Source organism: Ambystoma mexicanum, chromosome 11 (assembly GCF_040938575.1).
Source record: "Ambystoma mexicanum isolate Mex_15411 chromosome 11, UKY_AmexF1_1, whole genome shotgun sequence".
Lineage (NCBI taxonomy): Eukaryota > Metazoa > Chordata > Amphibia > Caudata > Ambystomatidae > Ambystoma > Ambystoma mexicanum.
Window position 1 is genome coordinate 162,666,531 of NC_090934.1, and position 25,075 is coordinate 162,691,605.

The 25,075-nt window shown below is 44.1% G+C and overlaps 1 protein-coding gene across 6 annotated transcripts in view; it reads left to right on the plus strand.

The window, feature by feature from the left end:
* Positions 1-25,075, plus strand: part of STK40 (serine/threonine kinase 40) — an 856,346-nt gene that overhangs the window by 253,835 nt on the left and 577,436 nt on the right. For all 6 annotated transcript variants that reach the window (XM_069622689.1, XM_069622690.1, XM_069622691.1 and 3 more), the window contains exon 2: positions 22,835-22,881. In XM_069622689.1, the coding sequence (XP_069478790.1) occupies positions 22,835-22,881 (47 nt within the window). The remainder of the gene's footprint in view (positions 1-22,834; positions 22,882-25,075) is intronic.

Sequence of the window (25,075 nt, forward strand, 5' to 3'; positions counted from 1 at the left end):
ACAACGGCTACTCAGGTCCTGGGGAAAGAGGACAAGCTCCTCGACTCCCTCAGGAGGAAGGTTTTTGCTAACTCGGCCTTGCAGCTCCAGCAGGCCAATGCAGAATTGGTGTTAGTGGGGGCGAATATGAAAATATGGAAAGGTCTGTCGGAGTTCGAGGAATTCATTCCGGTCGAGAAGCTGGAGGATTTTAAGGCGGGATTGTCCGATGCCAGTGTCTTGGCCTAGAATCTCCTGGAGGCTGCAGCTCATCACGTCGACACTTCGGTTCGGGGCCTTATGCTGGGAGTTGCTACCTCTCGACAAGCGTGGTTGCATGCCACCAAGTTCTCAAAGGAGGTGCAGGACACGGTGTTGGACCTGCCGTTTGATGGTAGGGAGCTTTTCCATTCCACAACTGATGTGGAACTGACCAAAACGAAGGACAGCACCCAGACGGATAAGTCTTTGTCCATTCTGGTTAAAACTCCTTTTAGAACCCAGAGACTTGTCGCAAAGCTGGCCCTCCTCTGCGGGATTTCTGATCTAGAAACCCTCTGAAGCCAGAGTGGATACCCCTTCGGGTAATAACCGCCGGAGGCAGCAACGGACTCGGTTTTTCTCCCGCTCCTCAGCCTCTTCCTCAGGTTCAGGTGGTAACACCACTGAAAAGCCTGCAAAATGAGGGTTCTCTGCGCTCGCACAAGACCCCGGTGGGAGGACGCATTGCGTCTCATTGGGAGGCATGGCAGACCATCACCGAGGACCGGTGGGTCTTGTCAGTCGCTCGGGCGGGCTTCCACTTACCCTTACCCCCAACACCACCCTTCAACCCGCCTTTCCAACAGTCGGGGTCGTCCTCCCTAATAGGCGAGGTTCAGAAACGGCTGGACCTCAGAGCTGTGGAACCCGTTCCCCTCGGAACGAGGGGAGGGCTTCTACTCCCGGCTGTTTACGGTGCCCAAACCCAACCTGGCTGGCCTGCAACCATCCTAGACCTTTCCCAGTTCAATCTTTTCCTACCCCAAGAGAAATTCAAGATGATTACGCCTGGCCAGATTCGGTCCTCTTTGCAGATGGCCGATTGGCTCAGCTTGGTGGACCTTCAGGATGCGTACATGCATATTCTGATTTGGAATTCACACAGGAGATATCTGTTTCTCTGTGGGAGAGGAGCACTTCCAGTTTCGAGTGCTTTCTTTTGGCCTCAGCTGCGTGTCTTCACGAAGATGTCGGGGATTGCGGCCTATTTTCGTCTGCAGGGTATCCATGTATATCCGTATTTGGATGACTGGCTCTTACGCAGCCCTTGCCCATTAAAAGAACGCGTGCAAACTTCAGTCTCCTTCAGCTCCTGTTCAATCTTGGGCTGTGGGTGAACTGGTGGAAATCTTCCATGACGGTCTAGCAGGACTTGATTTTCCTGGGTTTTCGCTGGAACATGATCGACTGCAGAGTGTACCTGACCGGGGACAGAATGGCGGATCGGTTGGCCACGTGTCGGATGTTTGCGCAGCCGGAGAGCATGTCGGCCTGGTGGTTCCAGAGGCTTCTGGGCCTCATGGCCTCGTGCGTGTTGGCTCTGCCTCTTGCTCGTCTCAGGATGAGGCGCACTCAGGTGGCTCTTCGGAGTTCTTGGCGTCAGGCTGTGGATCCGGACTCCAAGTTGATTTTGATTCCGGCTTTCATGAGAACCACACTAAGAGTGGTGGTCGTCTCTTAGCAACCTGTCGGTGGGTGCGGTGTTTCAGGACCCAGCTCCTATGGTGACGGTCACAACGGACTCCTCCCTTCTGGGGTGGGGTGCGACTTTGGACCTTCTTCAGGTCTCGGATCTTTGGTCGCATCAGGACAAGCTCCTCCACATAAATCATCTGGAGCTTCTGGCGATCTTCCTAGTACTCAAGGCGTTCAGACCGATCATTGCCAACAAAGTGGTCCGTATCCGCACGGACAATGTGGTGTCAATGTATTACATCAACAAGCGGGCGGGGCACCAAGTCTCCCCCTCTCGTGGACCTATCCATCCAGATTTGGGAGTGGGCAGTTTGTCATGGTGTCTGGCTAATCGCAGTACACATTCTGGGCCATCTGAATGTCACGGCAGATGCCCTCAGTCGGCGGATGATGGCCAGCTACGAGTGGGAATTGAAGGCCGAGATCCTCTCCTGGATTTTCCTGTGTTGGGGCACTCCGAAAGTGGACCTCTTCATGACAACGGAAAACCAGAAACTTTCTCTGCCTCCAGAAACGAGCTGGGAGCCTCCTCTCTGGGGGATGCTCTCGAGATTCCATGGCACAACATGAGGGCCAATGCTTTCCCGCCTCTGCCTCTGATTCATCAGACGATTTGCAAGCTGAAGAACTCAAACTGTTCTCTTCTGCTCATAGCCCTGTGGTGGCCGGCCAGGTTCTGGTTCTCAGAACTTCAACACCTGTCGGTGTATCACCGATCAAGCTACCGGTGAGTCCCAACCTGCTTCACTAGGATCAACAGCTGTGGCATCCCTCTCCACAATCGTTCAGCATGGTGCCTGAGTTCAGGTCATTAGAACATTTCAACCTGTCTGAGGGTAACATGCGCATTATTAAGGCAGCCAGGAAGCCCTCGACAAGGTTTCAGTATAGAAGCAAATGGCTTAGGTTCTGTCATTGGTGCTTATACAAACAGCTGGACCCAATGGTGGCTATGATTGACACTGTCTTTCGTGTCCCACCTAGCTGGGCATTCACATTCTGTCTTGCAGAACTTATCTCTCAGCGGTATCCGCCTACCTATCCACGAACCAATGCTCTTACTCTGTCTAATCCAGTGATTAGGAGACATTTAGCGGGTTTGACGCACCTTTATACCCTGGTTTGCAAGCCGCACCCGGGGTGGGATCTGAATGTGGTTCTTACGGTGTTGTGCCATAAACCTTTCGAAGCAATGGCCACGGTGGACCTCAAGCACCTTTCGTGGAAGGTGTCCTTTTTGGTTGCTGTTACTTCAGCAAGGCGTGTGAGTGAACTCCAAGCTTTATCGGTGGAGCATCCCTTCTTAGTTTTCCACAAGGATAAGGTGGTCCTACGGACAAATCCTTCTTTCCTGCCGAAGGTGGTCTCTGATTTCCATCTTAACCAATCGATCTCCCTACCGGTCTTTCCGAACCCTGCTTCAGAAGCTGAAATGGTTCTGCATTGTTTGGATGTGAGAAGGGCTCTTAAGTTCTATCTAGACAGAACATCTGAATTTAGGAACTTTTGGTGACCTTTGGTAATCCACAAGGTAAACGGGCCTCTAAGGAGACTATCTCCAGATGGATCGCTGCCTGTATTGCGGAGGCTTACACTGTTCAGGGTCGGCAGCCTCCTAAAGGTATTCATGCGCACCTGGTGCAGGGCAAGACAGCTGCGGTTGCCTTTCAGAAATATGTCCCCTGGGAGACCATTGCAAAAGCAGCTACTTTGGCCTCACCATCGGCTTTTTGTAAACATTATTGTCTAGACTTGAGCTCCATGGCGGATGCTCAGTTTGGCCAGGCTGTGCTGAAGAACCTTTTTCAATAGGGGTTTTTTCCATCCACCCGTAGTTCCTGTAAGGAGTTCTTGGGAATCTCCCATAAGTATGGAGGAAAGGGGAAGGGACGTAGGAGTATAACTAGGTTACTCACCGTAGTGACCACCTTACTCCTAGTCCATAGTCCCCCTTTCCTCCATACGCCCACCTCCCTCCCCTCTAATATAAGGTTCCTCTATTATTGCTTAAAGGCCTGTGACCTGGCGATAGAAAAGGACTGATGGGTGATGCGCAGGGCGGAGCTAAGATGGGTGGGGTTACGGCAGCGTGCCGTACCCTGCGTAGAAAGAGGAAGGACAAAAAATTTTGCAAACATGTTTTGATGCTTTTACAAAGTGCTTCGGTCCCGTCCCACAGGACGGAGGAATGTCCCATATGTATTGAGGAAAGGGGACTATGGACTAGGAGTAAGGTGGTCACTTACGGTGAGTAACCTGGTTATTTTTTTGGCCCAGAGCCATATCCACGGCCTCAATGAGAATATCGAATGGCATAATGCCTAGATGGGACGAATTTGCGAGCTCAATCAACCCATTAAGGTTGATAAATGAAACCGGCCACGAATCCGACACATATTAAGTATCACCAAATATGAAGATATGAAAGACTCGTAATTGTTCTCTTGTGATGTAATGTATGTGGCTTCTTAGCTTTCTGCATTTTACTAGACTTTTCCTTGTCTGGTTGGTTCTCTAACCCCTCCCCCTTTTTTGAAAGAAATGTCTGTCCCAGATATCCAGTATTCAATTATGTTGTATATAATTCATGACTCCATTACCTTGATATTTATCCATATGAATGGGGGGAATATATGGCCTCAGATTTGTCAATGGGGCAACTAAAGTCATGTATAATTTTGTGGAACACATCCTTGTGGTAAACGCCATAGGTAGAAGATGGGTAGGGGTAGTTGTGATCACAATTGAAAGAGGGAGATGTGATACCACCATAATGTACCTAGAAATAAATACACTGATCATGAATAACCGTGAAGGCTGACCTTGCCCAACACAATGCTTGGAATGGCCTTCCTCTAATTTGTAAAATTGGATAACATTTGCAGAGAAACTGCATTTCCCAACTAATATCAGCGAGTTTCTCCATGGCGCACGCGATGACGTCATTACGTGATAACATGGTGATGTCATCGCGCAACAGCATATATGTGCGCGCATCGAAAGTGGTCGTTTTGAATGGCGCTCGAACGCAAAAATCATTTAAAAGGTAATTATACTAAGGAATCGAGTTATTGGGGTAAGTTGGACCCAAAATTTCACTAAAATTTCATCTTATCTAACAGTCACAGAACTGAAAAAGATTCAGCTTATCTTTACTCACTAGAATAATGTTCTCTTCCTATCCCTAGAGATGGAGATAAGGAAGTGGGCACTCTGAATCATTGAAGGCCTGTATTTGAGAAAACCTAGAGACCCTTCTCTACATGAATGCAGAAATTAGCCTATTTGAAGTAAGTGTGGTGGCTCCCCTACTTCATATCTAGATGACATTTGGCACATATTGGTGTATAACCCATATTTTGTGTAAAGCCTTTTGCCATTCTCCCCTTCTCCTTGTAGTTGCTCATCGGTATAGCACACCTTGGTTAATCTGCTGTGCCAACCGCTTAACGACTACACTGAAGGGTGGACAAATTTAATCCTCACATGTGAGAGGACCATCCATGACAAATAAGTAATGAATGTTCACCTCAACTCCAATTCACCTTAACACCACCTCAAGATAGTTCCTCTCTGTCTCCATTTGTTATAGAATAGAAGAAAAGATGGAGTGATATTCCCCATGAAAAGGAAATATTCCACACTATCACCATCCATTGGTACACTAAGTTTGTGGAACTCTTCCCCATAGTCTACAAGGTATGTAAGAGAGAAACATACCTAGCTCCATAGGTGGATCGGGGGCACCCATATCAAGGTCTAATGATGAGATCTGAGTGATAATAGGTACATTTTAATAGAAATTCTAATATAGTGTCTTTAACCCACAGCGTTCCCATTTTTGAACACACTTAGCAGAGAAGGAATGATAGGAAAGAAGACTCTATCACCACTAAAAACACAAGCAACTATATACCCCTGATGAATGGCCTAAATTTATCTGTGTTCTAGGGACAAACTTCAAGTTGGGGTTAGAAAACAATAACACTCTTAAAAGGAAGGAGAACAACTCCAGTGTGAAGTATCACATGGTGTTGATCTAGTTATTGGAAGAATTAACCCACATTGTTTGTACTACTTGTGTTCTGTGAAATGTTTTATGTTTTTATGGATTTTTATGTAACGTGATCATTTTAGGAGTATCAGTATCTATATGATTAATTTAAAAAGTTTTAACGTTCATGTGTGAATTCTGGGTATTAGATATACCCCCTGTCATTGGATTTTTTTTGGGTTGAGACACCTGTTGGCATACCTTCTTTTTGTATAATATATATCTTATCCAAGTGGTAAGAAGTGTATGATCCCCTAAACATGGCATGTTTGAGAATAGTGTGACCATTGTATTGGGACATGTCCGATATACGGCCCGGGTGTTAGTCCGTTTTCCCTCAGTGAGTTGAGAAAGTGTTTGTGTCAAAAAAAGGTGGTGGGGGGGGTTTGAATCTTTAAGTATCCTACCTGGTAGGATGGGGTAAAGGTGTTACAGGGAAGGGGTTACCGTGTCTTGCCATCCAGTGTCCCACTTCCACTCCCCTAAAACCTCTCATCCAGGTGATCCTCCCGCACTGGTCCATCCCTAGGAACTGGATCCAAAAGTGATGGCAGTGTCCTGACCACCTGGATGACAGATCCCCGGGGACTAGCAGGTGAGACACCTTCAGGTTTCTCACACTTCAAAAGACCAGAATATAGCAGTCCGTTGGTACTTTCTCTAGAAAAGTGCTCTAAATCGTCTATCTGTTTGTCTCTCACGCACTCTGTTGGAAACTATGGCGTCTGACCTTGAGCTTCCCAACTTACTCTTACATCAGTACGCTCCTTCTTACTTTTCAATACTGTCTGCAGCTGTCTTTATTTTCCTTTTTTCTTTAATTTAGGTAACTGGCGTTGGTGCTTACCACTGTGGAGCGATTGGCTGCTGGTTGGTGAGGGTTTTCCTTCCTTGCCTCGCCGATGCTCTGGTGGCATTGTTTCTGTTATATTGTATGTGGGATTTGTCTTTTTTAAATGTTCCCCAAAACCTTCTTTCCAAGAACACTTGTTAATCTTCATTTCTTATTCGTGTTGTATGCCTTTTTTCCTGGTTACTGTCCAACATTATTTCTTTCACTGCAGTTTAATGTCTGAGCATACTTTGCGGCCGGCTACTTGTATGATGTTGTGTGCTGTTGGAAGGCTACACAAGAACACTGCACTAAAATTAGGGAGCATCTTGGACTAACCGGACTGGAGCAATCTAGTTTCTTGGCCTGACGCCAGTATTTTGGGTTTTCCTGGTAGCCTGCTTCTGTCCCTTCCCTGAAGCGGGGCTGGGTTCACGACTCGTGCTGATTTCACTGCCTATGGCAAATTTAATGTCTGTGCCATTGCTGTTCTGTGCAGAACTCTCAAATTGCCCAATTCTATGCATGAGAACGTCAGCCAGTCTATTCTGTTCTTGGAATTGCAGGGCTTGTCGTTTTTCTCCTCATTTTAAATGTAGGGCTGCAAATCTCAGAATTAAAAGAAGAAACGGCTTTAGGTAGCCGCCTTATGCATGGAATTGGGAAAATGTAAACTCTGCCTTTGCCATAGTGCACACCTGCCTCAAATCCACTCTGCTCATGCATTGCCCAGCTGCAGAATTAGAGAGCCTTCCTTGTGCAGAAGATCAACACTGCCACACTCCTCTTGGAGCAAGGACTCCCTGAATAAAACTCCTGTCCCCTTAAAAAGAGGCCTTCTAATTTAATTAAGCACATGCTTTATATGACCATGGTACAGCTCAGGCATCCCTGTGCTGCACCAGTACAAATTGTCTCCCCCCTACCCCCACTCGTGTATTGCTTAAGGATAGTTTAAAACAGTCGAATGGCTTTATGCCCCTGGATGGAGCACTGTTTGTCAGTTGAGTGGCACAATGACTACTGGAGTATTCCTCTGCAGCGCTCCTTCGGGACTGCCCCTAACTCACTAAGCAAGTGCTCGATTCTGCCTTCTAAGATGCGGCACCTTATAAGCATGTTGTGTGCTGCAGCCAGGACTTTGCAGTATCCTCTGTGGAATGGAAGCATTATAGACTTCTTTTCTTTTTCCTACAGCAGCTCAACCCATTATCCATGTCAAACTGAACATTCGCAACAATGGGGCCGAGTTTCATCTACTCCTGGTCCCTGTCTGCCAATTTTAGCTAGGGTACACCTGCAGGGATTGAAATTAAGATTGGATAAGTAAGAGCATAAAGAAGCTCCTGGCTATCCAGCATTTACCAGTGACCAGAAGCTAGTGCATAGTGTTGCGCAAATCTAACTTCCACATAAGATGCAAACATATTGTGTCCATTGTATAACCCCACATGCTTTAAATGTTGTATAGATGTGTCCTAATGTTGTTTTTTTTTTATTATCCCAAATGCACCAAGTGAAACTTACAATGATGTGTTTGTTCAGCATCGTTTGGCTTGGGGAGCCAAATGTAGCTCCTAATAGCTGCAGTGTCAGCCTAACCAGCCTCTTTTAGGCTACAAGCAGCAGCTAAATATCTACCAGCTCCTCTAAGTTTCGAACCCTGACCTGGCATATAGAAGCCAGGATTCGCTCTCCTCCAACTGGCCCCCACTCCCCCCCCCCCCCCCCCCCCTCCCTGCTGCCCAGGCCTCCCCACTCATGGGGCCTGGAGCTTAAAACAAAACCTGTGGTATCCAGCACTAATGGCCCAGGTTAGAGGAGACTGTGGCCTCCCCACCCCACCACCAAGAACAGGGGCTGGCCTAAAACCATAGATGTGGCCCACCATCGTCACAGGAGTAAATCTCGTAAACCATCCCTGGACAGGTCCACTTTGGTTTTTTGTATATTCTTTTATAAATCTTGTTTTAAGACTGCAGCTTAGACAGAGGTAGTGTTCTGTTATAGTGAAGCTTGCATGTGAATTCAAATAAGTACTTTAATGTTTCAAACAACTTTTTCCTTTTAATATATATAAAAACAACAAAACACTGCTGTACTGAGGTGACGAATCAAGGGAATTTGTCCCTTCTCCCCAAGGGGGTGTACCCCTCCCCTCTGCCCCCCCCCCCAGACTCCCTCTTGTGAGGCGAGTGAGGTGAACCCACTCCGCAATACCCACCCTAGGGGTAGAGGCAAGTGGGACCTCATTGGGAGAGACTTCACCCTTGGGAGGGGTGGGGGGGGGGATGTGTGGGAGTGAAGGGTTGTTTGGGCCCCCCCCCATACATTCTACACAAAACTAACCACTTGCTCACGCACTAGCGGGGGACGCCTCCATTGCCCTTATGCTAACATCAGCATAGGTGGGGCTATTGCGGGGATACACTTGGCTTCCATTTTGTGTGCCCTCGATTCCATCTTTGGACTAGGCCTCACTCCGATACTACGAAAAGGCTTCTCTCCCCTCTCCAGCGCTGCGCACCACACGCTCATGGCCCCCCACCTTTTCTTCCACTGTCTGAAAGCTTCACAAATCTTTCTCATAGATGCGCCGGGAATAATTGAAACAAATAATAAATTATATCATCTAACTCTTCCTCTATGATCACTGTCCTGTGTGTGAACTGGCTCGAACCATGACTTGTAACTCATCCATCTTCACAAACCTGCTCCTACCCTCTTACCCCCGCTGTTGGAAAATTACTGCCAATGTAACCCTGTGCCCTCCTAAGGTAGTCTCTTGATGTACCAGAAGTGTGACCCTGCTGTGCGGCCCACCCTAGAGTGCCCCCACTAAATCGAGACCTCCGTCGCAGTATATTGTGTCCTAAAACTAACATATGTCAATTATACTCACCACACGCCTTGATGTGCTGAGAACCACCTAGTCACCCAGGTTATCACAGGTGACTAGACACCTAAGCCTTGTATCTCCTAAAAGCCCCAATGAAAGATGATGTAATCGTGTGAATGCAATGTATAGGTTTGCAAAGATTTACTCAAAGGTGTATTAAGGATTGTCATTTATTATGTCAAGTAGTAGTTTCTCATGCCAGCTTAGTTAGTGTCCACTCTATCTTGCCGTGACCTAACCCTCCCCCCTCCTGGACACAGGCAGCTGGACCTCGTGACGCTTGCCCTCCCGCCAACTGGGCAGCCTGTCCGGAAGAAGCCTCGCCTACAGGAATATATGTAACATCACTCCCCAACCAATCGTGTACTAATGTAGTACCCTATGTTAATGACGTCATCAATGATGCTGTTTGTCTTTATAATTCCATGTACATGTATTGTTTGCCAGAGTGCTCTCGAGGCAGCAGAGTTCTCTGGATGCCAACTTTATATAAACACTTATTAATCTTGCAACCCGTTCTCCTAGTCTCATTCCCTACTGGGACGTGTTATTATACTTTATAAGTTTGTATTGGTAAGTCTGGGAGTGAGCCTTTACAGGGACAAGGACTCCCATTCCCGCCAGGAACTCCCTCAAGCTGTACATGGTATGTTGGTACATACCTGAAGTACCAAGACTGGGATAAAGCAACTCCTATTAGATATCGTTATTTTATGGGAAAGGATCATGTCCCTTTAAATCAGTACCCAATCCACTGGGGCGAGTACATTGATGAACGTGCATTCGGAAAGAGACGAGAAGGAAGAGGATTGCATATGCAAGCCGAGGAAGGCCCCAAGCTTCGTAACACCTGCAGAAGATGGAAGCCAGAAATCCTGTGAGTTTCAAACTCTCTCGATATTGCAGAGCGGCACGCCAGAGCTACAGCGAACTCAAAGCACGAGAAACCCACTGGGAAGGAGCCCAGAAGAAGGTGGTGGCAAGACCACGAAGGAGAATCTGTGGTGGACAGCTGGTCCACAAACCATCGCCGATGCCACCGGCAACCGAGAGTCACAAAGTGTCTAGGCCTGCAGTGTAGCATCGGGACTTCGCGAGGAGAGAGACGCCTAGGAAGAGAAGCCGCTGGCGTTTCATGAACAGAAAGAAGGTCCCTGAGGAAGAAGGCTCCAAAAAGAAGTATTCCTTCAAGAACAAAGGTATCGGGGGTTAAGGGGAAGCATGGGAGGCCACAAGGGGATCATTATATTGCACACGCAACTCGTCTCAGTAGAAGCTATGAAACAGAGTTAATCTGAAAACAAACAACTCTAAATATTGTGAAAGAGAGAATTATTGTTGAAACGCTGAATAATGAGGGAGAAGAACAGTGGATATTAAAACCCTGGGAAAGGAAAAAGTAACACAATATTCTGTAACAAGAAGAATATAACACTCGAGAAAGATATGAGCCAGCGTTTAGAGGAACTAGGCCAGTGAGCCATATACAAAGTCAAGTAGGTGTAAGGGTGCAGAAGGAGGAGACTGACACACAGGTGGCGTAGTGATTGTTATAGACTTGTATTAGCCATAACAATAAAGTGAAAACCTAACTTTCCCTATCCCTAGAGGGATTTCCCTGCCTCAACTAAAATACTAATAGGGTCTGCCAGAATGTCCTTGTAAACTAAAAGTCCACTGTCGTGTGTCAAAACCTCTAATTCTGTCCCTTACACTGATTACCAAACTAAAAGGTTGTCATTGTTCCTGGTGAAGGAGAATGACTCTCTTCTTCTCGACTGAATGGCTCAGTTCTGGTTGTAAGTTCTTGGGGTGGGGGGGTGACTCCCTTTCCCTGGTCCCAATAATTCACAAACGAAGGACTGCCAATCTCTATCAGAAAGTTGACTGTTTCTTCACTCCAGGGGGGAATGACTCCCTTCCCCTAGCCTCCAAGGTTCTGTACTCTGTTCTCTCAATTGCCTAGAGAATGATTCCCTTACCCTGGCTTCTTGGCTTTTCCCTGTTGATTTAGCACTACCAGGAGAATGACTTCCTTCTCCTAGTATCTTGGTTTCACAGTCAATTTACCCAGCGATACTCAGGGGGGGGCTATGACTCCTTGTTTCACTGTTTTCCTTCTTTCTTACCAGTTCATGTAAAAGTATGATCCTTGACCTAGGTTTCCCCAGTATAGCCCACTTGATCTCCTGGCTTGCCAAGTACAGCCACGAGGAAGATGCCTTTTTATCTTTCTCCTTGTTTGGGTGCCTGCTCTGTCCCAGACCCTGTCCAAGACCCATATTTCCTGCTCAGCTGTTTTGGCAGACTTGGTTCACTCTCCAGCTAAGTACTGCCATGAGGAAGATGACTTGCCTCTGTGTAACTGTTAGGATCCCAGACCCTTCTTCTCTGCTTGTTGTTGGGGTTTCACCTTCCCCTGTTATGTCTCGCGTGCCACCTTAGCACCTTTCTGCTTCTCCGCTGAGCCTGTAGCCGCTTGCTCACTACGAGGCTGTGATGGGGCTGCCTCCGCCCACCTGTTAACTGCCCCTGTGCCCCCTCCGGCTTTCCTGCACCACCTGTTCCCATGCTTCGTGACTCGGTACCTTGCTGGGGCTTCCTGGGGCTGGACTCCACTTCTCTGCTTCCCCAGGCTTGAGGTGGTGGTTGACTGATGTCTCCTGTTCTCTGGCTGCTCAGATGCCCTTCTTCTGGGCAGTTGACGCTGTTCCTGCGAAGTCCTACTAGAAGTTCTATGGCTCCCCGTCTGCATCCTCCATTCCGCGTCTGCTCCCAGACAGGATTCAAAGCTCCTGCGCTGGTGATCCCTTGCACTTGATGCCTCCTTCAGCTGGATTTGACCAAAAGATCTAGTCCTTTTGTTAACTTTTATACTATGTTGCAAGCATACACTTGGTGAAAGGGATACGTCCTTGGTCTGTTTCCCGGGTGTAATCTTCGTTCTGTGGGGCCAACTCGTCTCAGTCCTAGATCTTCTTGGGTCTAGTATGTTCGTTTTCGTCCCTTTTACTTCCCAAATTGACAAGGTCTTGGGTTGTACATGTTTCCACAAGGTTCTGAGCTCTCGGAAGAGGAAGATGTCCTGGGTCGTCCCTGTTCCCATAGCGTGAGTCTTTCCTCATGAGATCCTTCCGCTGTGCACCACTCTCAGGTGGCCTGTTTGGTAGTGGCCTCGCCACTCTGGCCTCATGGGAAGGCGCTCCCTCTTGGGGAGGACTGACGACATCTAGGGACTTGTCACATAGACCAAAACAAGTTGAACTGCTAATGCCCAGGAGGGAAAGCCTACCAGAGGAATATTGCCTTGCAAGGGTACACTGAGGCCAACAGCCAAGACCCCTTGCACTGGGTTCTGTATCTGAACCCATACAGCCCCCACCCCTTTTTTTTCTTCCTGCACTCATCAGACCTACCCTTTCTGCTTGCTGGCTGCACAACCACGGTTTGTTGCCTTTTATTTATATATTTATTATTTATTGGTTTCTCCTTTGCTCCGCACTTTCCACTTCTCCCCCTTCCATACACTTTTCCCCTCTCCCTTTGCCATGCACTTGCGCATTCTCAATGTCACTGGGCCTAGTAAGATTTTGTTTTGTTCTCCCCTGTTCCCCTCCATTGTCTTGTCACGCTCTGAAACACTTGTGTTCGAATGCAATAGAAAAACAATTTAAATTCAATACATCTAATAAGAGATCTCCAAAGCAGAAAAAACAATCAATGGCCCTTTGAAGATCTAACAAGACTGATACAAGAAGTCACAAGAGACTATTTGCAGATTGTGTATTAAAGAAAAGCATATAGACTGGTACTAGAAGTACCCTCGGGAGAATGGGAGTCATTCTCCTGATCTAAGCTTATTTTTTCATAGTGGTAGAGGGACTAAGGGTAGTTTTGAACAGTTTACTTATTTCTTTGGACGTTTGACTGACTAGCACCTTAGTTAATAACAAAGGTAGGGATCACCCAAATATCGACACCATGCCCTCAGTCGGTGTCCTCCTGACTTGCCACTAAGTTGTTCCCAGTTACACCTCGGTACATAGCTGGAGGCTAGACAAAATCTAACCACTAAAGAGCTCAATGGACAAGATAATATGCAGGAATTTAGGAGGTGCGTCTTCTCTAGGATGTTTTAAATGCATAGCATCCACAGTAACAAAGCAGCAAAGTTACATATAATAGAGGAAGACCTGGGAGGGGAGAAGACTATCCTAAACTTTGGTATTTTTTAAAAACCATTCCTGCATGTCGCGTCTCATAAATGCCATGGTCCTCTTCTTTAGGATTCTGCATAGAGTGTATCAGAGCCCATTGTTTAGCCAATGTTCAAGGGAGTGTCGTAATCTGGTAAACAACGTACACATGTGGTGGAGTTGCCCAGTGGTGGTAATATTCTGGAGGGAGCTCCTCCGTTGGATTGCAGGCATTCCTTCTGATTCTGTATGATGTCCCACTGAATGATGTGGGGTATTGTAAAAGAAATATAGGAGTCAAGTAGAATGGCTATAGCACACATTCTGGAAGGCAAAATCTCTTCTACAAAATGGTTATTTCTATGTTGGAAAATCTGGCTCCCTTGATGCCTGGCGAGGCATCCGCCTTCATGGAAGACTGGTGGCCAGGTACTCCTCTAAATTGCAGCAGGCAATCGGTTCTGATCATTTGACTTGCTTCCTTAACCTAACTGGAAGAGGGGCAGGGTCCAGCTGGGGTTGTTAGCCTTCTTGCAGTGGCTAACCCAATAGAGATCCCAGAGCATGGCACGGAAAGGATGGAAGGTAACTTGGAGGTACACTGGCAGACGTTTAATTGTTCTTTGTAGTTACTTTGCTTTTTGAGTTATGTACTATTTGTACTGTTTGGGAGTGTGACAAGGGAATGGTTGTGGTGGGAGTAGGGGAGGCCCACTGAAACCTGAAGGGAGTGATAAAATACCATGGGGTAACCACTTCAGATGTTCATTTATTGTGTTTTTTGTTTGTTGTAAAATCAGTTTGGAAAGGTTTGCAAGTTATGTTTGCATTTACATAACAGTACCAATAGCCCTAGGGAAGTCTGCCACTCCCACAGTGGATGTTAAATTCTGCTTCAATGCATCTGCGGCAGCAGCAGTGTCCAACCATTCCCCATTATACCCTCCAACAGCTAATTAGCAAACAGCAAGTTGCTGAGTATTTCCAGAAGGAAGCATTGGAACCAAATAAAACAGAATGAACATCTGCTGTCTTCTTTTGCTAAATGTGTCTGAAGTTGGCAGATGAGCAAAATAGAAGTGGCAATTAGTTCCCTTCTATTCTATATTTTGTTTCTTTTCCCACCCCTTCCAGAACACTGTCTTCACCTGATGGTCACTTCTTAACCTCCTCTGAGTGAGTTTGACTTTTCTGAACTTTTATTTTTTTTATAAATGCTTTTGAGGCAGATTTGAGAGATTCCTTTTTTCTCCTTCAAATCTACTTTATGATCACCCCAACATTTTTGCTGCTTTTCAAATCAATTATGAAAAGCTGAGCTAAGATTTTCAAATGGTCGGAATTAAGGATTATAAGTGTATGTTTACGATCTCGAACATTTGACAATATGCTGTTTTATGTGGTTAATGATTGTAAAACTAACTTTATTTCTGTGAAGTATGGGTAACCTGAGTCCAGTCCTCTGTGGAAATTCTTCTCTGATTTGGCTGTCATTAAAAGTGGGTACCTTTCCCACTGTCAGCAAAACATTACAATAGTGTTTCAGCATCACTCCCTCCGATGGCTCTGCTTCCAATACCCTCCTAACCATTGTCACGTTGTACAGGAATCGTCATTGCTACAGCCGAGACCAACAAAGGAGATCTTGTGTGTATCGCGTTGTACAAAGGTGTGTGAATAGGTGGTCCGGTGCTAGTTTCTTCAGTTGGATGGTTTTGTTCTAGGCACACAGTGTAGAATTGTGCTAAATTAAAGTGGGGAAATTAAGTGAGCTGATGAGGAAAAGAAATCTCAAGCTTCAGGCTCTGTACATTTTGTAACTGGTCAAGTGTCCTTATTGAGCTCTACTTAAAAATGTTGAGCAGACGTTTAAACTATAGAATGAAGGCCCAATGTTGTCTGGTGTTTGATGTAGTGCAGATGTTTTATTTCTTTTATTTAAAATCTCTGTAAAAGTACAAGTATTGCAGCAAAGTGTGTTCAAACTGTGGACAGTAAAAAACCTAGAATGTTAAAGGCAATATAACATACAATTTAGTAAAATAACTGTTACTTAGGAGTTGGTACCTTTTTAGATCTGTAAATCAAGTACATTGATGTTTCTAAAGCCAGCTTAAATGGCTTTAAAAATAAAGCAAGCTTGAAGGGACTTAGTAATGGTGTAAACCTGTGTACCTCCGGTTGTATATGGATTGCCCTCTGAGGCCCCTCAGCATCAGGATTTAGATAGCCTTTGTACTGGTCAAATAATCAGCACCTTCATAGGTGAGGCGCACATACTTAAAATGGATTCTGGCATCTTGTGGGAACCAGCGCACACCTTTTTAAGCACTAGGGAAATATGTTGATATTGATCCGACTCTAAAACCAGTGTTGCTGCAGCATATGAAACTGCCTTCGTGAGACCAAGAGTAGGCTTTGGACCACCGCATATGAGTTAACCATATTTAGTCAGGAAGTTCTTGAACAATTAGATGGAAATATGCTGAAGGAGTGAAAACATAATTGACTTTAGATAGAATACATTAAAATTGGGACATGAATGCATTTATGTGAGAATCCAAATTCTGGCCAGGATCAAGATTGAGCCTCCGCATTTTTAACGGATGTTGCTGAAGATGATGCTGTAGGGGGAGGTGGTTTATGGTTTTCCCCAAACCAACAAAGAAGCATTAGACTTTGTGGTATAAGCAAAAGATATTGAGTTATAAAAGTGTACAATTTCAAATAATATGAAGACTGGGCTCTGGAGACCGACTTTGAGCAGATGGTTGTTGGCTTTAGACCATGCATGAAGGTCCAGCTTGCTAGACTAGATCACCTGCTGGAAATACTTATGGATCATATCTTTCCTCATGATCTTGAGTCTGAGGATAAGCTGAAATATGCCATTGCCTTTCTTTAGAAGAAGAACTTGGCATCAAATGGCTCTGCCAGGGAGTTTACCTGTATTCTGGTGGTTTACTCCTCATGTTAGCCAAATATTCCCCTCCAGATTTAGAGAAGCTACTGGATAGCCTTTGTGCTTGGAGAGCTCGGTAGGATGATAGCCAAGACCACAAAGCTGAAGCCCTGCACTCAGCCCTTAAATACATATGATATGCATTTCACGAAACATGTGAATGCCCCTACCATATCAAGGGTAGAACGGTGGATTGGATACTCTCCCTCAACACTACTCTAGTTATTGAGTCTATTATTCCACTAGGCTGGACTGACCACCACATTGTCAGCTTCACCCTCATTTGCAATGAGATAGTACCCATAAAGACTAAGACACCAGACACCTACAAAACTAGAAACTTCTGTAAGCTCACAGCTGAGATACTTAACCCTATCCTTAGTACAGCTTTAGCTAATAACTCTGCTTCTAGTGACAATCCACGCTTATTAGCAGACACCTACCATAAATGCCTTACCACCATTAGCTCCTCTCACAACCAAAATGTCTTTTTGGTTCAATGAAAAGTTAGTAGAACTAAGACAAACCAAACGCTTGTAGGAACATATTCATAAAAAATCTCCTACCATGGATTCTACTAATGCTTTTAACATGTCAAATAAAACGTACAAAGCTGCATTTTTTGCACCCAACCCAATTCTTACAACACTCACATTAGTAATGCTTCCTCCGACTCAAAATAACTGTTCGCCATTCTCAGAGAGCTGGAAACCCCTATCCCAGCCATCACCCCAGCCAATACTAGCAAATAATGGTGCACCACCATTCAAGACGCACTATCCTCTAAAATTGTCCTGATGCAAAAAATAAAATTACTAAAAAGAAAAGTACTAGCCGGAAAAAACACCCTAACACGTTGGCAAACTCGAATAACCATAATACTTCATTATTTCACTTCTCACCAGTGAGCCAAGAATTAGTGAATAATACCATCGCCAAGCTGAAAGCCTCGAACTGCAAAGGGGACATCTTCCGAGCACACCTAGTCAAATCCTGTGCAACTACCCTTACACCCATTAGCACCAATTTTGTTAACTCCTCCTACACAAATCTGGTCTCAAATAGCATCGAAGAAGCTTGGGTTACACCGCTCTTAAAAAAAAAACACACCCCACTGTGCCCACGAATTATTGCCCAATAACCACTGTCCTTTTTTTTTTTTTTTTTTTTAACTTCAAATCATAGATAAAATGGCATACTCACAAATGCAAACCCACCTCGAACAAAACCAGCTATTGGGAGCTAGACAATCTGGATTCAGGCCCAACTGCAGTACGGAAATGGCACTCATCGATTTTAAAAATCCAGATGGACATTCTTAGAGACTCGGGGAAACTCTGTATATTACTTCTGTTAGACCTCTCTGCAGCCTTTGACCTCGTAGACCACGATAAATTCTGCACCACTCTAGCCAATGACTTCAGTTTCTCCAAAAACCACACTCTTTTGGTCAAATCACTTCTCTCTGGTCAGACGTCCAGAGTATCCATAGGAAAAGAGGCTGCAGTCCCCATTGGGGAACCCCAAGATTCAGGCCGCTCATCTACCCTATATAATGCCTATACAAAGCTCCTGTTCTCGGCATTAGACAATATGGGTGAAATCTACACCAATTTTGCGGATGACACTCGGATCCTCATACCAATCGCAGGGAATTACGATCAGGACACTCACCATCAATAAAGTCTATGCGATCATCCAAAATTTCATGGCCTTGAATAGCCTTTGCCTTAACGATGAGAAGACTGAGATTGCCATCGTGGGCTCCCATTCCAAAATAGGCTTGCTCCACCCAGACTTCTCCTCAATCAATATTGACAGCACTTTGATTCCAGTACTCGAACAAGTAAAAACATTAGGAGTGCACCTAGATGCTAACCTAACTATGGTTAGCATCCTCCTCTTCCACGGCATACACATCAAAATGAATAGCACTAAGCCAGCAATTTCTCACTCTAACTACTCTGGCCAGAGCGCTGATACTATCAAAATTAGATTGCGGCAACGCGCGTACTAGGAACGTCTAACTCCAACATCACCAAATTACAATTAATGCAGAACAAAGCATTAAGGGCAGCCCTAGTAATAAAAAAGACCATATTTCCAAGATCAGGAGGGAAACTCACTGGCTCCCCATTAAGGCCAGGTTCCTATTCAAAACCCTATGTATCACGCACAAATGTATCGCCAACAAAGCCCCCATCTATATCAACAATGCAATTTAAAAAAACAGCCATTAGTACTCTCAATTCCAACAGTAACTCGCTCCTCGAGGTACCTCGTTACAAATCTACGAGAGCTGGAGGGAGTAGCTTCCAAATCCTGGCTCCCAAATATTGGAATTCTCTCCCTTCAAATATTAAAAATGAGGAATCCTTGCCGAGCTTTAAAAAAGCATTTAAAAACCTGGTTATTTAACCAATATTAGTAACACAAGCGAACCACCATAGGGTGTATTTGTCTCACTAGGAAAGGCATTACTCCTACAGGTGGACTGTATTGAACTCAGTGAATATTTGTATTTTGTACTGCTCTATCCTATGAAATATTCCACGTAAATGTGTGCGTTGTATTGCACTCACCTGTAACTCCTCTTTTTGAGAATCATGTAAGTGAATACTCCAAATGTTTAATATCAAAGTTGTCTGTAACCACGCCGTGATATCCCAGGGTCTGGGCATGTAATAAATGTGATAAATAGCATTTTAGAATTTAATTTGAATGAGTCATTTATTGAGCGCAAATCTTGAATACCGGGTGGAGGAATCTGCATCTGGACCCAGGTGTAACACAATAACCGAGTTCTTGTAGGGATGGTAACTGTTCCATTCTACTAAGAAGGGGACTTGGGGAAGGTAAAGGGCATAGTAAGCTTTTAGGTGTTTTCCAAAAAATATCAAGTGAATTCAGAGAGTGATGGGAGAGAGGAAGTTGCTTCACAGCCTTGGGGCTATCACTAAGATGGTTCCGTCACCTGTGGTTCTACAACAGCTCATGGGAATGTTAAAAAGGTGTACAATAAAATAACAAAGGAGACCTGCAGGTTGGTGCAATTCGTTTTTAGCCAGGTTAAGGGAGGATAGCCCAATGACCTGTTTGAATACCAGGCACAGGTTCTTGAAAGTAATTTGGAGGTTTATATGTAGCCAAGATGGACTGTATCTGGTGGGGCGTCTCTAGGTAGTTTGAAAACCAGACGAACCGCTGCATTTTGTGCAGTCTAAAGATGGTGAATTTCGGAAACCCCAAATGGAGAGCCCTCGCATAGTCAAGTTTTGAGTTGACCAATGCTCTGACTACTGATGCGTGATCCGAGTGTGGTAGACATGGCAGTACACATTTGAGTAGCCGGATGGGAATAAAAGGGCACCTGACAGATTAATTTACCTTTTTTTGAATAAAGTAATCTGAGTCCTAGATAATTCCGAGATTCTTTTACCTTCTACACTAAAGTGGGCGGGAGGCCAAACAGTGAGGGCTGTGGGGGTTGTTGCAGAGTTTCCTGTCAAAGGTATTTATTTATGGCCAAAATGCATAATATCAATTTTTGAAGGATGAAGCTGCAGATTGTTGGCCAATCAAGATTTAGTTTGCGAAAGGTACAGCTGAAGTAGACTAAAATTATCTTTGGGGCCTGAGAGCTTAATATTGTTGGCATATGAATAGAATTGAATATTTAAATTTCAAATGATGGCCATTCGAGGCAATATATGAATATTGAATAAGGGTGGTGAAAGGGAGGAAATGCTGAGGGACGCCACATGTGTTTGGGACTGATGGAGAAATGTAAGGCCTGAATTTTACAGTTTTCATTCTGCCTGAGAGAAAACGGCAACCATTGTAACTCTGCTCCTTGAATTCCACGCAGTCAAAGTGCTGATAAAATAGAGTAATCGGCTCTATCAAATGCAGTGGACATCAGGAACAAGTGCCCTTGATCAGCATGGTGTTATAAGATAATCCTAGATGCCTACCAGAGCAATCCTTTGTCACATGCCTGGGACAGATGCTAGATTGAAGAGGATTGCAGTCTGGTTGATCTCGATGAAAGCTATATAGGTGTCGCAACCCTCAATTTTTGCCATCCGAGGGAGACCGACTTTGCTCGGTTGTTAATCAGATTGGCACGGACAACCAGAGTTGTGTGGCTTTAAAAAAAAAATATATATATATATATGGGAGTGGGAGCTTATGAAGGCCTCTTTTAGTCTAGGAGGGAAAATCCCCCTACTATAAAGACAGAAGTGTCAGCTGGGTGACATGGTTAGCAAGTATCGGGTCCTTGGCTGTGCAACTAATGGGAGTCAGTGCATTGACAAAAGAACGTGTAGGCTTAAGCTTAATGAGCAGGGAAAGGATTTCTTCTGCAGACATTTCCTTCCAGCTAAATGAGACCCTGGGTTGTAATGTAGTCGGAATTAGTTTCCTGGTGCAGACGTTTGGGAATTTAATGGATTTTATTAATTAAAAAATACATTCCAAATTCCCAGGCCAAGTTTTCGGATGGCTCTAAATTCTATCTGGTACAAGGGGAATTAGTGAATGTTCGCATGATAGAAAATGTTTTGTCAGGGCTGTTAATCGCCAAATTAATAAGGCAGTATGTAAAAAACTAATTAGCTTTTTCTTTGTAATGGCTTTTAAAGAAGTGCTCTGCATGCTTCTCGTATCTGAGTAATTTCCCTAGTTTTTTATGCCATGATTTTTCTTCCTATGTATGTGCTGAGGCTTAAGTTCTAAGCAGTACCAAGGCTTAGCATTTTAAAGACTGAGAGGGAAGAGGAGTCTTGTCAATTATATTTAGAAAAGAGGCTTGGCATTGGTCAACAAATAGATCAGTTAGAGAAGCGGATAGAAAGTGAAGGGGCAAGATCACTGGAGCTGATAATCATAAAAGCATTTTTAGATTTTATGGGATTTTGAGAATGAGGGAATCTGACAGAGTAAGAAATGGATTTGAATGTAAGATGTCTGAAGGAATGATCATTCCATGAAATGTTATTTTACGTTTTTGTGGCACTCCTGTGGAAATTGCCTCATGTGTCATTCAGTGAAGTTGGCAAAAATACAAATTTCGTTTTCAAGTATTACAATAAATCTACCCTTCATAACAATCTTTCTACCATGTTTTTTCTTACTTATGTTGAAAAAACATATGTCCTCTTCCTGATGGACCAGTACAGATTTATTTAAGAAATGCCAATATCTGACATGAGATTACCCATATCACTATAGCAAAGGAAATCCACCCGTGATGCCATAAAGGCCTTTGATTGGAAATTATTGGATTGGCAGTGTGTGATGTTTAAGATGATCAGATTTGGTAATAGATTTTGGGAAATGTTTTACTACTCATTTCTGAAAGCATGAATATGATAAACTGTAAGAATACCGTAGATTAAGATTATTTTCTGTCTTTATAACCATTTCTACTAGTAGCTGAGGAATCTAGCATGTACATTTTGAAATGTTCTAATGTGTAATATTTAGATGTATTCGTTTCCAGAGATTATAATCTCTTCATGACCTCACCACTGCAGGTGGATTCCTAAATTCAAATGGCCTTGTATAATTTGACAAACATTTTAAACAGTCTATTTCTGAAAACCCAAGAAATTAAACAGACTAACACTTCCAGATATTGTAAAATTTAAACTTTGTATCTTCAATATTTGGATCAGTGCAATAATAATTTAGACCAAAAGAACTGGTGAAAGCTGACAATTTTTTTTTCCTCCAATATCTGGGTTTTGAAAAACAGGTTTACCTTGAATTTGAAAGCTACTCTAGCTTATGAAATGGTCTTTACCGGTTAAGACTTTTCTGCCCAGGTATTTCGATTGCACATATCTCGCCCTTTAATGCTACCAGCTAGGTTGTGTGCTTCTGGGGTCCAAGATCTGTGCATTTTTCTCCCCTGCTTCCACCGCTCTCTCCTGTGAGTGTAAAAATAAACACCCTGCAGCACAGTGTTTGAGGGCGTTGCAGACTGAATCGGAACTCAAAAGATGAAGTATGACAGACTGGATACTGAATTATGGTTCCAGTCTGTGTTGGGCGTTTTGCAGAGGAAACTGAATAAGGATTCAGAAAGCTAAATTAATTTCCAAATACTGCGTGCAATGGTGGTCCTACATGACGTATGATTTTAAATATTCTATCATTTCTGTTTCAGGGTATGTACAGAAAATCTTCCCATATATGAGAGCTTGGGAGAAGTGGGTAAGCAGATTCAAATTAATATCTGAAGATACATTGTCTTAAGATAGCGTGTTCATCAAAGTGCATGTGATCTACTGAGAATTCTGTACTCCTCAAAAATAGAAAGATCCATTTCAAACAAGTGTTGGAGGGGCTCTGAAAAAATGGGCACAATATTTTGTATACATCAGTTTAAGGGAACTGTGGTGTCAGGAATGTGAAGCGGACAACTTTAGGAAGTTATCTAAAAGATGCCATTTTATTAACTCAAAAGGTTGGATAAACGCCTCACTAGCCCTACCCTGACGAGGATTTCCCTGCCTAAAATAAAGGCAACACTCTAACAAAAGGTTTCTGTCCCTCACACTTTAATATACAACTAATCATTGAGGTGATATATTTGTTGTTGTTAAACTGCCATATAACAGTTGACTTGACATTGTAATAGCTGCTTCTCCTGATAACCTGGCCAAATGCCCCTTCCCCAGATTCAAGCAGACTTTTGTTTGATTGTTCAAAAAGTATAAAGAAATCCTGTCTCATTAAATGTCCACTTTAGATCCCTTCATCCAAGTTGCTAATGCAAGAGTTCCAATTTGGATTCCACAGGTGAGTCACAATTGTTGACACAACTTCTTACTTTCTTTTCTAGATGGACTCAAAGTCTTAAGACAGATTAGGGTAATTAACAGTGTCCATTGCAATTAAAGACCTTGAAACAGTTTATCATCGTGAATAAAGAATACTTCAAAGCTTCATTGATTTCAAAACAAGTGTCTTTTAATTTGGCATCGCTTTTAGTTTTAATACGACTTATGCTTTTACCCCACCACAATACTTTCAACACTCGCCAGATTTACTCCTATGCCAGGTTTAGAACTTCTACCACTCTTCGTTCTGGTGTACACTCGTGCCGGAACAGAACCAATTGTTGCAACAGTTCTTGGACCTGGTATCCTCTCTTGCCACCCCAGAAAAATCACTGTAGCTCTCTGCTTGGGTATACTCTTGCCCAAACAGGACCAATTGGTGCAAAGTTCCACGGCCTGGTATACTCCCTTGCCAGATCAAACTACTAGCTGAAAGTATTTCCATGGTAAGGGTTAACTACAAATGTTTAAATGTCTTGTGCTTCACAATTAGATTTAAGGATTTCTTCAAAGGAAACAATCACACTGGTACTATTCACTACATCTATATGTTTGCCACACGCAAGACATGCTTTGCGCTCCTCCTCCTGAATCTCTTATCGGAAGGGCAGCCTTCCTGACACTCTTGTTTCACCTCTGCATCATTTGCCAAGTGCTGACAACCGTTCTTCTCTCTCACACTACTTTAGTTTTGGCAATGTTTGTTTAAACCACCACTCAGTATAATGTCTGTTTACATATGGAGCAATGTATTTCATTCCACCTATCAAAGCTCAATGGACTTCTTTTGGCTTGGGCAACACTGGCTGTTTGTCAATTGCCTTCTTATGAGTCTTGGCTTTGGTGATAGTGGTTTATATTCTTTCAATATATTGTCCCTTCGAGTGGTTTACTTTTACTGTAACAATGTTTTATAATTAGTTTTTGGCTCGAAGGTTTAAGCTCTCTTGCCAATGCATCGATTTTAAATCAGCTTGTTATGAGTCATACATTTTGTAATGTACTTTTATGTTGGGTAGTCAAAAGTATCAAGAGGTCTGGATTTTATCAATGGGCACTCCAGAGTGCTCTGGGGGGTCACAGTTCTACAGTGAACTCATCGGCTCCTGGCATGCGTGTCCGGTTGCCTTGCTGTTTGCAGCTCTTCTGCTTCATAGAGGCTATGCAACACAGCAGTTTCTGCAGCTCGCGTCTATCACTTTCATAGCTTCACAACTCTCCCAACGTGCCTGGGCTCGTCTGTCACCTGCAGAAGTCTTGCATGTGGAGAAGTGAAAAGAATAGCGCTTTCCACTGCGCAACCTCTGCAGATGAAATCTTGAGCCCCGGCGACCCTCTCAGGACCGGCATTCATTTCTTTTGCCGCTGTTGTTCCTGCTCCAGCACAATTTATTCCTCTGCAGTTTTGTGGCGTACAAATCTCCTCACCCACTACTACTCCTGCTTCCTGCAACATCTTTTATATCCACTGTCTTTATCTCTTTAATGACCTGGAACTGAGGGGGCCCTTTTAGCCTCAGGTGTGGGGCATTAACTAATGGGCTGCATTGCACATATTTGTGTCT